At 46.8% G+C, this 14,350-nt stretch overlaps 1 protein-coding gene across 4 annotated transcripts in view; it reads right to left on the bottom strand.

Moving 5' to 3' along the window:
* stox2a (storkhead box 2a) overlaps positions 1 to 14,350 on the bottom strand; it is a 28,633-nt gene that overhangs the window by 4,756 nt on the left and 9,527 nt on the right. For 3 of the 4 annotated variants that reach the window (XM_057843263.1, XM_057843265.1, XM_057843266.1), the window contains exons 2-3: positions 12,450 to 12,602; positions 7,209 to 9,555 (exon numbers count right to left, since the gene is read on the bottom strand). In XM_057843263.1, coding sequence (XP_057699246.1) covers positions 7,209 to 9,555; positions 12,450 to 12,602 — 2,500 coding nt within the window. The remainder of the gene's footprint in view (positions 1 to 7,208; positions 9,556 to 12,449; positions 12,603 to 14,350) is intronic. The other variant, XM_057843264.1, reaches the window with a different exon arrangement.

Genomic DNA, 14,350 nt, shown 5'->3' on the forward strand with positions numbered 1-14,350 from the left:
TGGGGCGCGCCCCCCTGAGCAATGCCAGGGGGGGCGCATGTGACCTCGGGGAACATGTTTTATGTGTTTTTTTTTTTTTTTTTTTTTTTGCCGTACTGGAATAAAGTGTACTTGCACATCCACTCAGTAGGTGGCAGTGGCGCTCTCATTTTCAGAGTGCGCGCAGTATTTTTGAACTAAGGAAGAGCACTCAGCACACACAGACAACAGATATGAAGAGCAGTGTGCCACCGCCGTTTTCGAAAGCAGTTTTCCGACCGGACTCACTCACGCAGCGACCCACTGTCTTGTCCGGTTCTCACGTCGCCGCCCGAGAAGTGCCATTTTCGGCTTGGGATCGTCACGACGACTGCCCTCACCTACGGTTCTACCTCGGGCGCCGTGAATGCGCTTTTTTCGTACCGTTTGCCTTTTAGCTTTGACTTTTAATACAGTGGGTGATGATGAAAGACCACTGTTTACTGTGTCTAAAAATAATTATAGCAGACAGCAAGAAGCCAAATCAATCATTGTTAAGCCGCTTGATTTTTTCAGTGAAAACGTGCCGTATATTGCCGACAATCGTCCTGCTTTGTCAGTGTTATATCAGTAAGCATTGTTAGCATGCTAATTGAAAAATAACTCCACATCATTGCAAAGGAGGTAAATACTGTGAGCAGCAAAAATAAAAACTGTCCTGTCCAAGGACACTTTTTCCCCCCCTTTTATTCAGATTTGTTTTTTCGGTCAAATTTTTTGGCACATTGTCCTCATGAGTGAATGTTTCTAATCAATTTTAATTTGGTATTATTTACTGATTTTATTACATTTTATTTTTCTGTATCAAATGGTCAAAAATGTACCTTGAGTGTATTTTTTAGTTTGGATGTGAAATTTTTTTTTTAAATTCAGGCAAATTGATGCACATCAAGTCTTCTCTGTTACAAACAAAACAATGTTTATAATAAAGTTATACTTTATTATAAGTTGATCTATGTTACTTTTTTTCTTTATTAGAAAAAAAGGACACAATGTTAGGCAGATGCGTATTTATAATAGTAATTTTATAGACAAATGATACTATTTACAGTGGCGGCAGAGAGTTTGGGGGGGCGCGAAACATTTACGTCTTCCTTGGGGGGGCGTGACAGAAAATAATTGAGAAGCACTGCCTTAGCCAGAGGGTTAACTTACTTATTTTCCCCCCTTCTGTCATTGTTTGCCTACTATCCTCATTAAAATATGAAGCCCTATAAATGTTTGTTTGGGTGGTTTTAGTTAAAGCAGACACTGTAATTTCAACTGTGTGATTTTGACAAAGATCAAATCACACTGATGATGATTTTAAGCAGAAATGTGAAAACCCCCAAAAGGTTCAGATACTTTTTCATACCACAGTACTTTTGACTTTTACTTGACTAGATTTGCGAAGAAGAAATTCTCCTCTTACTCTGAAAATTTGAACTTCACTAGAGTCGTTCCATTTTTCCTCTTTGTGTTACATATTGACTTTATTTTTTGCCAGAGACGCCGACTATGGCTGTCTGAGTTTCACCAAAGAGACATCGCAACAATAACCACATGATTCTATTATACCAATCAATGTTTTCTCTCCACTAAAGGATGCCCATGCTCTCCGGACCGATGATGATTGAAGTGTTGTTCTGGTCTGAATTCAATGATTTTTGTGTTGTAATAGGTTATAGTACAGTATATTAATAGATGACGTGCTAAAAAAAAAAACATATACCATTATTTAAAAAAATCAAACATTGTAAGCAGTTACTCACAGTGTTGTTTTTGGCAGCTCTTTGAATTTTTGTCGTAGTCTTAGTCTTTTGGACAGCATTTCGTTGGTAGCCATCAGAAGCAGGAGGGCTCAACTTAGTTATTTCAAAATGTGTTTATCTTCGTCTAGTTTTTGTTGACAAAAACTCCGACTAATGTCCTCGAGTTTTAGTAGACACTTTTAAAAACCTGATCTTTTTCTCCTGATTCTGACCCTCTGAAAATGACGTGATCAGGCCCAATTTCTGATCATGTGATCGCAAGAGTTATTTTGGAGTGGAAAATCAGAAGAAGAAAGGATCATTTTTGAAGAATTCTTGATGCCAAAATGTCCTCTGGCCATTGTTGTTTTCGTCACCAATGACTATAACGAAAAGATTTCGTCAATGAGTAACTTTTTCATGACGATAACGAGCAAAAAAGATGTGTCGGGAGACTGAAACTTAACGAGACGAATGCCAATATTCGCCTGACGAGACGGCAAAGAGACGAAAATGCACCATAGTCCATCATGTGTGATTAGTCAGTTCTGCATCGTAGCAGTGTTTGGGTCGTGTCGCTCACGTGACATGTTCTGCTACCCCACCGTGACCGCGTTTAAGATGCTAGGCTGCGTTTCTTGTTTTGTAACAGTGTTGTTTTCGTCAACGATGACAAATATATTTGATCAACGAGCAATTTTTTTCATGACGATGTCACAGTGACGTGCTAAAAACGTGTCTTGAGAGACTAAAACATAACGAAATGGATGCCATTTGTCCTCTAACGAGATGGAAATTGCCATTGTTTCTGTCATAAGTTCACAATGTGTGTTATTTTCTTATTGTATGTGTAGTTAGCAGTGTTTGGTCGAGTCACTCATTGACGTGCTGCGCCTCCCTCCAACCCCTTCCCGCCCCACACACAGGCTTAAGGGTGTGCCCGTTCCAGGCTCCTTTTGTGAACCGCATGTGTCAGGTGCAGCTTGTTTTCTTATCTTGGCTATGCCATGTTACTTTAGCCTTTAAAGGTCTGTGCTGAGTGATCATCACACACTTACCTAACTTGTACCGTTAGCATACCGTTCGTATTAGCATTAGCATTTAGTGCGGTGACTCGGTGAGTGTCTTCTTAAACACTTGGAAAACTTTTTAAATAAAATTTGTGGCATCCAGGTGATTTTAATTAATAGCAAATAACTTGATGTTTTCCTGCTTAGAGTGTATTATCATCATGAAGATGTTGATGTCCTTGTAGACTCTGTACTTATGTGCTCGTCCGTCAATATTCATCCTAAATGGTTAGAAACATTTTATTTATTTATTTATGTATTTATTCATGGACTAAAACTTTTGCGGTTTATCGAGGATAACATTTTTAGAATTGTCGACTAAAACTAGACGAAATTTGTGTGAGTTCTCGTTGACTAAAACTAGATGAAGACTAAGACGAAAATGAAAAGGGCTGGCAAAAACAACGCTGTTTTGTAAGTTTGTTTTCTTATGTTGGCAAGCGAGACTATGCCATGTTGCTTTAGCCTTTAAAAGTCTGTGCTGGGTGATCATTACACACTCAATGTAACTTGTAGTGTTAGCATAGCATTCGGTTACAATCAACTCTAGTGTAGGGCGTGTCCTCCTAAACCAAGGGTATCCAACCCGGTCCTCAAGGGCCGCTGTGGCTCCTGGTTTTTCTTCCTACTAATCAAGCACAGACTGACTGCTATGAACTGATGACACTTATAAGACCCCTCATTGGCGAAAAAGTGTCATCTTGTTTTCTTGGAATGAAATCCAGCACCCACTGTGGCCCTACGTGGGTTGGTTTGGACACCGCTGTAGTAAACTTCAACACTAATTTGTGTTGTTTTGGTTTTGTCGGCATCGGTTACGGCATACGGTAGTAGTGCTCCGTGCTTCCGGTTGTAAATAAAGCCATTGGTAAACCCACAACAAGTTGGCATCATCCTTGTTCACCCTACAATGCAGTGGTATGAAAAAGTACTGTATCTGAACCTCCTGGAATTTCTCACATTTCTGCATAAAATCACCATCAAATGTGATCTGATCTTTGTCAAAATCACACAACTAAAACCATCCAAACATTTATAGGTTTTCAAATTTTAATGAGGATAACATGCAAACACTGACAGAAGGGTGGAAAATAAGTAAGTGAAGCAGTCTGCCTAAGGATACTTAAAGTGATCCTCTAACTTAAATACACGTAGGCTCTAATAAACCACAATTGTTCTCTTGTACTAAAATATGTAGTTAGAAACACATAAAATATTAAATCAATGGCAATATTTTATAATATTTAGTCCATATTTTGACCGTTAGTTGGCGCCATGGTTTGCGGGCTCGCAGTGATGACGTCATTGGGATCTTTCCAAATGTGTAGCGTGTTCAACAATTGCTTATTGCTGCATAAACTCGCGAAGTAAAATGCCACGATGTGCTGCTCTGCTTTTGGATGCAATTTCCAGTCAAATGGAAACAAGGGGAGTAAAGTGAGTGGTCAAGGTGGAATTATTATTTTTATTGAATAAATGTGCATAAGTGGAAGCTTCTCCCCCTTTTTGGTCCCTGTATGCACGTATCCTACCCACCACGCGTTACCACTGGCGCCCGAACATTTTTACTGGATCCTCAGTCAAGTAAGGGATCCGTCTATTTTCCGGATCCGACGGTCCCACCGCGTTTGCAATATTGGTTTCGGATCTGTCCATTTTTTTGATTCGTCGGCCCCACAGTGGCTTTTCGGATCAGTCCATTTTCTGGAATCGACGGCCTGATCAAGGCTGCAACATTGCCACGGGATCGGTCTAGTTCCTGGATCTTCGAGTGAGTAAAAAAAACGCGGATTTGGATTACTATTGCTATCTTTTTTGTTGACTATTCTTCGTGGGAGTTTTCCCCAGATCATACTAAATAATTAAAGCACTACGGCACGCTACAGTGACGACAGTGACTCTGACGTAGACGTTATAACAATGTTGGAGTTCTTCAGGGAATGCGTGTTTGCGTACTGCTGAGCTCCCGTGTGAAGAGTGGTCAGGTGGAAATATTATTTTTTGTGAATAAATGTGCATAAGTGGAAGCTTCTCCCCTTTTTGGTACTTTTATACACGTATCCTAGCTACCATGCTTTACAATGTACAATACATGGATTACACAAGGTGTGCTCTTTGGCCTGTACTGTATGTAAAGCACACGACAGCTCTGGATGCTAACAATCTACATAATTATATTGGGATAAGTTTGAAAACGCAATATGCTTACCTTGAATATCTGCTAATAAAACCGGACAGCATACACGGAGTTCCCAACAGGACTCTCTCGCATCACCAGTTTTGCCCAACTTTTCTCTCATCAGGTATTTGCTGCTCGCATTTTTCCCTGAAGCTGGTCTTGCGAACGACCCACAGTGCTGTCCTGCTTTTCACTTTTCAGATCTGGTTCAAATAGGAAGGGTAGAACTGACAACATGGTGGGAAAGCTAACGAGTGTCACGCTGGAATTTCGGCAACGGGACCAGTGACGTCACGCACTGCGACGTAACTTAAAACTTTATTAAAACAAAAACATAAAGAGGGGTTTTAATATCAAATTATTATAACTCATACTAAGATTTATCATTTAAGAATTACTTGTCTTAAAAATAGAGGATCCCTTTAAAGAGCAGTTGAAACCAATTTTTACCAAACAATTGAAGCAGGTGTGTGCCCAATCACTGATAAGTGGTTGAAAGCTACACTGCCCACTATAAAACACACACCTGCTATGAATTGCCTTGATGAGAAGCATTGTCTGATGTGCATCATGGCTCGGTCAAAAGAGTTGCCTGAAGACCTGCTATCAAGGATGGTTGATTTGTATAAAGTTGGGAAAGGATACAAAATCATCTCTAAAAGTCTGAATGTTCATCAATCGACAATCAGGGAAGTTGTCTACAAATGGAGAGAGTTTGGCATTATTGCTTCTCTCCCAAAGAGTGGTCGTCCACCAGAGATGACGCCAAGAGTTCAGCGCAGAATACTCAGAGAGGCAAAAAAACAACAACCCTAGAGTTTCTGCTAAAGACTTACAGAAATCACTGGCACTGTCCACTGTGCACTGGCACAATATCTCTGTGCACACATCAACTATATGTAAAACTATGGCAAGAATGGTGTTAATGGGAGGAAGCCAGTACTGTCTAAAAAAAACATGATTGCTCGTTTAATGTTCGCAGAAAGGCACTTGGACACTCCACAATTTTTTGGGCAAAATATTTTGTGGATTCATGAAACCAAAGTTGAATTGTTTGGGAGTAACACACAACGTCACCTGCGGAGGAAAAATGGAACAGCTCACTAACATCAACACCTCATCCCCACCATGAAGCATGGTGGAGGGAGCATCATGATTTGGGGCTGTTTTGGTGCCTCAGGGCCTGGACAACTTGCAATCATTCATGGAAGAATGGATTCAAACGTTTTGCAGGAAAACCTGAGGCCGTCTGTCAGACAGTCCAAGCAAAAAAGAGGATGGATGCTGCAACAAGACAATGATCCAAAACACAGAACTAAATCAACTTCAGAATGGTCTCAGAAGAACAAAATATACGGTCTGGAGTGGCCAAGTCAAAGTCCAGACTTGAACCCCATTGAAATGCTGTGGCATGACCTAAAGACAGCAATTAATGCCAGACATCCCAGGAATCTACAGCAGTTTTGTTGAGAAGAATGGGCCAAGATTGGTCCTGATCAATGTTCCAGACTGATCTGCAGCTTCGGGAACTGTCTGGTTGAAGTTATTGCTGCCAAAGGGGGAGGGGGGAGCACAAAGTATTAAATGTCATGGTTCACTTACTTATTTTTCCCCCTTCTATCATTGTATGAAAACTATCCCTCATTAAACAGGACAACCTATAAATGTTTGGGTGGTTTTAGCTCAAGCAGACACTGTTTTTTCATCTGCGTGATTTCGATAAGATACGATCACATTTGATGGTGATTTTATGCAGAAATGTGAGAAATTCCACAAGCTTCAGATACTTTTTCATACCACTGTATGTGTTTGTCTGTCAATGTCAGTGTTTTATTCTAAATTATTCGAAACCTATATTTATTTTTGGACTAAAACCTTTCAATTTTTACAGACTGAAACATTTTGAGTACGGCATTCGTCAACTAAAACTGGACCAAAGCAGTCCTCAAGGGAACCGATCCAGTACAGAAAGTTGAATCGATGAGGTTTCTGCTATAACATGCAGTACCTGACTGCAATTGACTGATGATGTTTGTAAAACACCAGATTGGTTGTTCGGTTGGAACCAAATCCTGCACCCACTGCTGAATAGTATGGAGACCTTGGCCCGAAAACTAGATGAAGACTAAGGCATTTTGAAAGGAATCAAATTCGACTGAGAAGAATAGGCGGAAAATGAAAAGGGCCGCCAAACTATGCAAGGGGACGTACCTGGGCGAGTTGAATCCGCTGTCCACGGTGACGCTGCTACTGTCCATGCTGTCCAAGCGCGCCGAGTGGGCCGACTTCTGGCTGCTGCTGTTCTCCGTCTCCTTGGGGCTGAGGAGGGTTAGGTTGGTCTCCAGTTTGCGCTGCAGATCGTGCTCCTTCTCTCGTTCCAGTAGCCATTTTATGGTGCCCTCTCCGCCGGTGCCACCGCCGCCCCCGCCGGTGCCCCCACCGCTCCCTCCGTTCCCGCCCGCTTCTCTGAGGTCCTTGGCGTCCTCGGCCGAGTCTTTGTGCGAGTCCCCCTCCGCCTCCTCGTCATCCGAGACGTTGTAGTAGTCGAAGGAGGCGGCGGGGACGGCGGGCTCCGCGCAGAGCGCGGGCGAAGCGGCGGAATCGGAAGGCTGCTGTGGCTCGGGATTGTCAAGGGCCTCGGCGGATTTGCCGTGCGAGGCTTTCCGCAACGTGCCGGACTTGCCGTAGCCGCCGTCCGCGTAGGCGTTGTGCGGCGGTTTGAACAAGGTGTCTTTGCTGAAGATTTCCTTCCTTTTGAGGGACAGGCCTCCGCCGGGGTCCACGTTGTGTTGGTGCGGCGTCAGGCGGGTGCTCTGCGAAGGCTCCGGCGTCTGGCGCGCCGAGCCGCCCCCGCCGCTCTGTCCCTTGGCCGCCGCCGAGTCCTCCTTGTGCGGAGAGGCGAGGCGAGGCGTCTGGCGCTCCGCCGGAGAGCCCTTCCGCCGTCCTCCCGATGAGGTCAAGGTGTCATATTCCGATTTTGCCTGAGGCGAGGGGGCGGTTAGGATTGTTTCGTTCGACGTATTGCACTGGAAGTACTCGTCGGCCGAGGGCTTGGGAGAAAGTCCCATGAGCTCGTTGTACGTGGGTAGGCTGTCCCTGCTCTTGTTCCTCAACTCGTCCGCGCTCCCTTTCCCCAAATCAGGCACATTGAAATCCGAGTGGAACTTAGCAGCGGAGAAGACGATCCTCGAGTAGTGGCCCGACTTCTGCGTGGCGCGCAGGGTGCCGTCGTCCGTGTAGTAGTGCCCGCGTTCCTCCGGCCCAGCCTCGAAGTCCTCGCTCGGCCCTTTGAGGGAGTTGTCCATAGAGCGCGAGCGCTCCTTGGCCCGGTCCGAGCGCTCGTGACGCGACTTCCGGTCCTGATTGTGACTGTGGCTCCTCTGCACCCGGGACTGGCAGGTTCCCCGCGAGGGTTCCGGAAAGGGCATCTCCGTCCGCCGCTTGGCCAGTTCCCCGGAAACGTCCCACTCGGGCGTGACGGGGCAGTACGACTCGGTGATGTTGGGGTTGCTGTGGACCAGGTAAGCGGCGCCCCCGCTCCGCCGCCGCTCCAGTGTGTACGCCGCCTCCCGGGGGGAGCGCACCAAAGAGTGGCTGAAGAACCGGTAGTCCCTTTCCATGAAAAGGAGATCCCAGTTGGAGCCCTCCGAAGGCTCCCCCCGGGAAGTCCGCGGCTTGCTGTGCGAGCGGGACTTACCGTGCGGGGCCCGCCGGTGGCCCCGCCCCCTCCGGCCGCGGGCGCTGTGCTGCGCCGACGAGCCGGCCTTGTGTTTCTGCGCGCGCTCTTCCTCCAGCCGCTTCATGACGGCCGTGTGGCGGGCCACGTTCTCCACTGTCAGGTCGGGGTTGATCCGTCGGATGATCTCCATCTCGATCTCGCGGGGGACGGGCGCGGTGGCCGGCGCGTCCTCGTCGCGCAGCGGCCACTCCTCCGGTGGGAACTGCGCCGAGAAAGTGGCCAGCTGTCTCATCTTGTCCTTCTTAAAGCTCAGGCGGAAGAGCCGCAGACCGAAGCGCTTGGATTGTTTCTCGCCGCCGGCGTTCCCCTCTTTCTTTTTGGTCAGGGTGTCCGTTTTGTACGGGAAGGACGGGACGCTTTTGTTCTTGTCTGACGGGTCTTGGGGCGCCGGCTGGACAGGGGGGGAGGCCAGACGAGGTGGGTAGGGGTAGGACGGCGGCTCTCCGCGGCGCTCCGGAGGTTCTCCGTCCTTGGGGGTCTTGCTCGGTCGGGGCTCGGACTTCTGCTGCTCCTTGGGCGTCTTGCCCGGAGGCCCGGGCGGCTCCTCGCACCGGGGGGCGTAGGAGTCGTTGTGATTCTTGCGAGGGGGCCTCTCTGAGGGCTTGGGCGAGGCGCACGGCGCCCGGGGGTGCGCTTGTCGCTCCTGCAGCCGGTCGTCCAGGTGGTACCACTTGTTGTTGCTTCGGATGAGGGAGGGCGTGATGAAGTAGGTCTGGGGCGTGACGATGAAGTAGCCCTCCGGTGTCGGGTAGATCTTTCGTTCTCGAACCAGCATGTTCAGGGTGTGGCGCAGAACTTCCAGGCTGGGTGTCGGCACGCCTTGCGGGGAAACACAAAAAATGTCAGGAGAAAAGTAGCGTCTGCTATAGAGCTTCTCGTCGTTAGCGAGCTACATTTTCCCATTGGATTTCAGGACCTGAAAACAGCAATTTTTTCATATAGTACATTCTGTGACATACATTCTGGTTATGCCAGTTACTACAGGTTGTTGTTGTTCTTGTGGACACCAACTTTAACGCCCTACTCCTCTGACATTCGTCTCAAAACTCGCTAGCTATGTAGCACGGGCCCTCGGAACTACTCTCATATCATTAGCCGCCATCGATGGCGCTAGATGTCCAATTAATTTTCACCGGGAGAGGTGAATGACCGAATGTTTGTTAACCCATATCCAGTCCTCCTGGTTTAAATGATTTGGACATGTAGTACTGTCAATGGCATGTGTGCACAGATTGTTATTTTTTTTTGTAATGGGGCTGATTAACCAATTGCAGATTTGGTGCCTGTAGGTTTCCAGTTAGACAGTAGAGGGCAGTGCAGATTTATTGTTGCCCATGGGTTGCAAGCTAGCCAGCAGAGTGTAGCCGTCAGCTGGTAATAGAACACAAGTGCTGGTTTTACTTTGGAATGGAAGCATTTTAAAATGCAACTGAATGAATTCATTCCAACAAAACTGACACCAGTCTCAAAAAATGACACAAAAAAGTCCATAGTTACAGTCACGTATGTAAATGTAAGTGGTTTCTTTCTATCCACTCCCTTCCGTACTTTCTAAACGAATATAAATGACAGATGGTTAGTGTTGCATCGATACTGATACTAGAGGTCAACCGATGTGGGATTTTCAAAGGCCTTTTTAAAAAAAGAAATTCATCCAATTGCTGGTGTCTAGAGCCGATTTTGAGGCTGATATTTGAGACCGATATGGTTTTTTTCTTTAATATAAAAGCAGGTTGATTATGAAAGGTCATTGAAACATTATCCATCTATCCATCATCTTCCGCTAGCGCCGGAATTTGGGTCGCAGGGGCAGCAGCTTTAACAGGGAAGCCCAGACTTCCCTCTCCCTAGCCACTTCAACCAGCTCCTCCCGCGTGATCCCAAGGCTTTCTCAGGCCAGCCGGGAGACATAGTCTCTCCAGCGTGCCCCGGGTCGTTTCCGGGGCCTCCCGCCGGTGGGACATGCCCGGAACACCTCTCCGGGAGGCATCCGAACCAGATGCCCGAGCCACCTCAGCTGGCTCCTGTCAAAGCGGCGGAGTAGCAGCTCGACGCCAAGTCCCTCCCGGATAACCGAGCTTCTCACCCTATCTCTAAGGGAGAGCCCGGACACCCTGCGGAGGAAACTCATTTCGGCCGCTTGTATCCGGGATCTTGTTCTTTCGGTCAAGACCAACAACTCGTGACCATAAGTGAGGGTAGGAACGTAGATCGACTGGTAAATCGAGAGCTTCGCCTTTCGGCTCAGCTGCTTCTTCACCACTACGGACCGGCGCAGAGTCCGCATCACTGCAGATGCTGCACCGATCCGCCTGTCGATCTCCCTCTCTCTCCTACCCTCACTCGTGAACAAGACCCCAAGATACTTGAACTCCTCCACTTGGGGCAGGATCTCATCCCCGACCCCGGGGAGGGCACTCCACCCTTTTCCGACAGAGGACCACGGTCTCGGATTTGGAGGCGCTGACCTTCATCCCGACCGCTTCACACTCGGCTGCGAATTGCTCCAATGAGAGTTGGAGGTCACGGCTTGATGAAGCCAACAGCACCACATCATCTGCAAAAAGCAGAGATGCAATGCTGAGGTCACCGAACCGGACCCCCTCAACGCTTCGGCTTCGCCTAGAAATCCTGTCCATAAAAATGAACAGAATCGGTGACAAAGGGCAGCCTTGGCGGAGTCCAACCCTCACTGGGAACGAATTCGACTTACTGTCGGCAATACGGACAAAACTTTGACACTGGTTGTACAGTGACCGAACAGCCCTTACCAAGGGGCTCGGTACCCCGTACTCCCGGAGCACCCCCCGCAGGACTCCACGAGGCACACGGTGGAATGCCTTCTCCAGATCCACAAAACACATGTAGACCGGTTGGGCGAACTCCCATGCATCCTCGGGGACCCTGCCAAAGGTGTCGAGCTGGTCCACTGTTCCACGGGCAGGACGAAAACCACACTGCTCCTCCTGAATCCGAGATTCGACTTCCCATCGGAACATTGAAATAATAGTGTATTTATTTGGGGGGATTAAATATACATGTTGAAAAAGTTTTTGTTAGCAACATGGTTACCACCTGACAACTTGCTTTACCAGGTCATTTTGGATAAGGTGCTATTGGAAGGTCATTGTTGACAGAAGAAGTGTTAACATAGTGCAAAAACAAATGAGTGATTTTTTTCTTTACAAAAAAGCAAAATTTTCTAAAATTCAATTCGAGGTCGAAACTGAAGATGATTATGATGGTTTATAATAGTGCCCAGATTTGTGTCTCATTGCGCCATCTAACTGTGTGGATTTACATTGTAATACATGGGCGCTTTTATTTCCAATACAAAAACTCCAACACACATAGAACGCTGTCTTTGTAGTAGCCTAGTAGTAGTACATAAACTATCCAGCATGCGCGTGTGGTGCCATTGTGAAGAAAATGCGCGAGCATAACCGGATTTGGACCAAAACGGTGTTTTATGGATGGGGGAAAAACAAAATAAGATCCTGAGCACCCCATGCTGTGAGTTAACTTCCAGCGCCCCTACCGTCAATATGTCATTTAGTTTTTAAAGGAAACAAAAACGCGGTATCGGCCCGCGGTCAGAATCGGTATAGCCAAAAAATGATATCGGTTGCAACAATTCTGTATTGTTTTTTGCTGCTTTCAGTGTGACGTATATCACATTGCGTCATGACGAATACTACGCTGGCACAGCTCACCTGGGAAGCTGGCGGCGAGGTGCTCCACCAGCGCCTCCTGGCTGACGGGCTTGTGCGCGGCGTTCATGGCCGACACGGCCAGGCAGAGGATCTCGCCCAGCGGGATGAACTGCGACTGGCTGATGGGCGACATGCCGATGGGCGACACGTCACCTGCCGCGCGGAAGCGGAAAGACAGAGAGAGAGAGAGAGAGAGAGAGAAAAACTATGACGTAACGGTCAAACCGGCCCCGCCTCGTCCTACTCCTTCCTTCCCTCCCTTCCTTCCTTGCTTGCTCTCCCGTCTTCCCGCTCGCTCGCTCGCCGCCGCTGCGGCAACCTTCCACAACGAGAACGGCGCGCCACGTGTTGTCGCCCGCCTTTGTCGGATTGAGAGGGATTTACGTGACGTCACGCTTAGTGGAGTAACGCTATGACGTCATCTGTACGCTCACGTGGGCATTTTGGAGTAAACACTGCAAGGTATTGTGGGGGAAAATGCTTTTGTGCTCAGGCCTGCAATAAATCGTTGGTGAATGGACGCCTAATAAAAGATCAAATGAATCCACTACGAGTCGATTATTTTTTTTAGATACATTTTGACCACGCTCCCCAAAAAACTTTTTTTTTTTTAGCCTTTAAATCATTGCCTACCACTGACGCGACGCTAGACTTCCAGTTCGTTTAAACAGGAAGGATTGGCCTATGTTTCAGTGCCATCGACGACGCTTGACGTCCTATCCGTTTCAACTGGGATGGGGAAAACGTTCAATTAAACGGATTGGGAGCCAAAGAAAGAGTTAATTTTCCTGTTTACTACCTGTTGATTTTGGGGAATTTCCAGGCCTCTTCCTGTTGATTTATTTCCAATGACCCCATTTCATTTTCAATGGGGGGGGGGGGGGTCACAAAGGAAGTGACCATAGGCGGAGTTTGCATTTTGTGGCGGGGAAGAAACACATTGTCAGCAATAAAATCAAACAAGATATATGCTCGGATACTAGCTTAGCCCATGCTCGTACAACAGGCACCCCAACTGTGTGTGTGCAAGCACGTGTGTTTTTCGGTCTTACCTAGTGGAGAGGTAGACGCCGCATCCTTTTTGACAACAGTGGTAAAGTATCTGAAGCTTTTGGAATTTCTCACATTTCTGCATAAAATCACCATCAAATGTGGTCTGATCTTTGTCAAAATCACACAGATGAAAAAACTTTCTGCTTCAACTACAATCACTCAAACATTTATAGGTTTTCATATTTTAATGAATGTGTATTTTGTTCTTCTGAAACCATTCTGAAGTTGATTTACTTCTGTGTTTTGGATCATTGTTTTGTTGCAGCATCCATCCTCTTTTTAGCTTCAACTGTCTGACATACCACCTCAGGTTTTCCTGCAAAACATCCTTTTGAATTCATTCTTCCATGAATGATTGCAAGTTGTCCAGGTCCCGAGGCAGCAAACCACCCCAAATTATGATGCTCCCTCCATCATGCTTCAAGGTGGGGATAAGGTGTTGATGCCGGTGAGCTTTTCCAATTTTCCTCCACACATGACGTTGTGTGTTACTCCCAAATAATTCAACTTTGGTTTCATCAGTCAACAAAATATTTTATCAAAACGTCTGTGGAGTGTCCAGGTGACTTTTTGCAAACATGAAACGAGCAACAATGTTTTTTTTTAGACAGCGATGACTTCCTCCGTGGAGTCCTCCCATGAACACCATTCTTGGCTATATCGTTGATGTGTGCACAGAGATTTTAGACGGTGCCAGTGATTTCTGCAAGTCTTTAGCAGACACTCTCGGGTTCTTTTTTTTTTTTACCTCTCTGAGTATTCTGTGCTGAACTCTTGGCGTCATCTTTAGTGGATGGCCACTCCTTGGGAGAGAAGCAACAGTGCCAAACTCACCATTTGTAGACAAC

The sequence above is a fragment of the Corythoichthys intestinalis genome, chromosome 8 (assembly GCF_030265065.1).
Source record: "Corythoichthys intestinalis isolate RoL2023-P3 chromosome 8, ASM3026506v1, whole genome shotgun sequence".
Classification (NCBI taxonomy): domain Eukaryota; kingdom Metazoa; phylum Chordata; class Actinopteri; order Syngnathiformes; family Syngnathidae; genus Corythoichthys; species Corythoichthys intestinalis.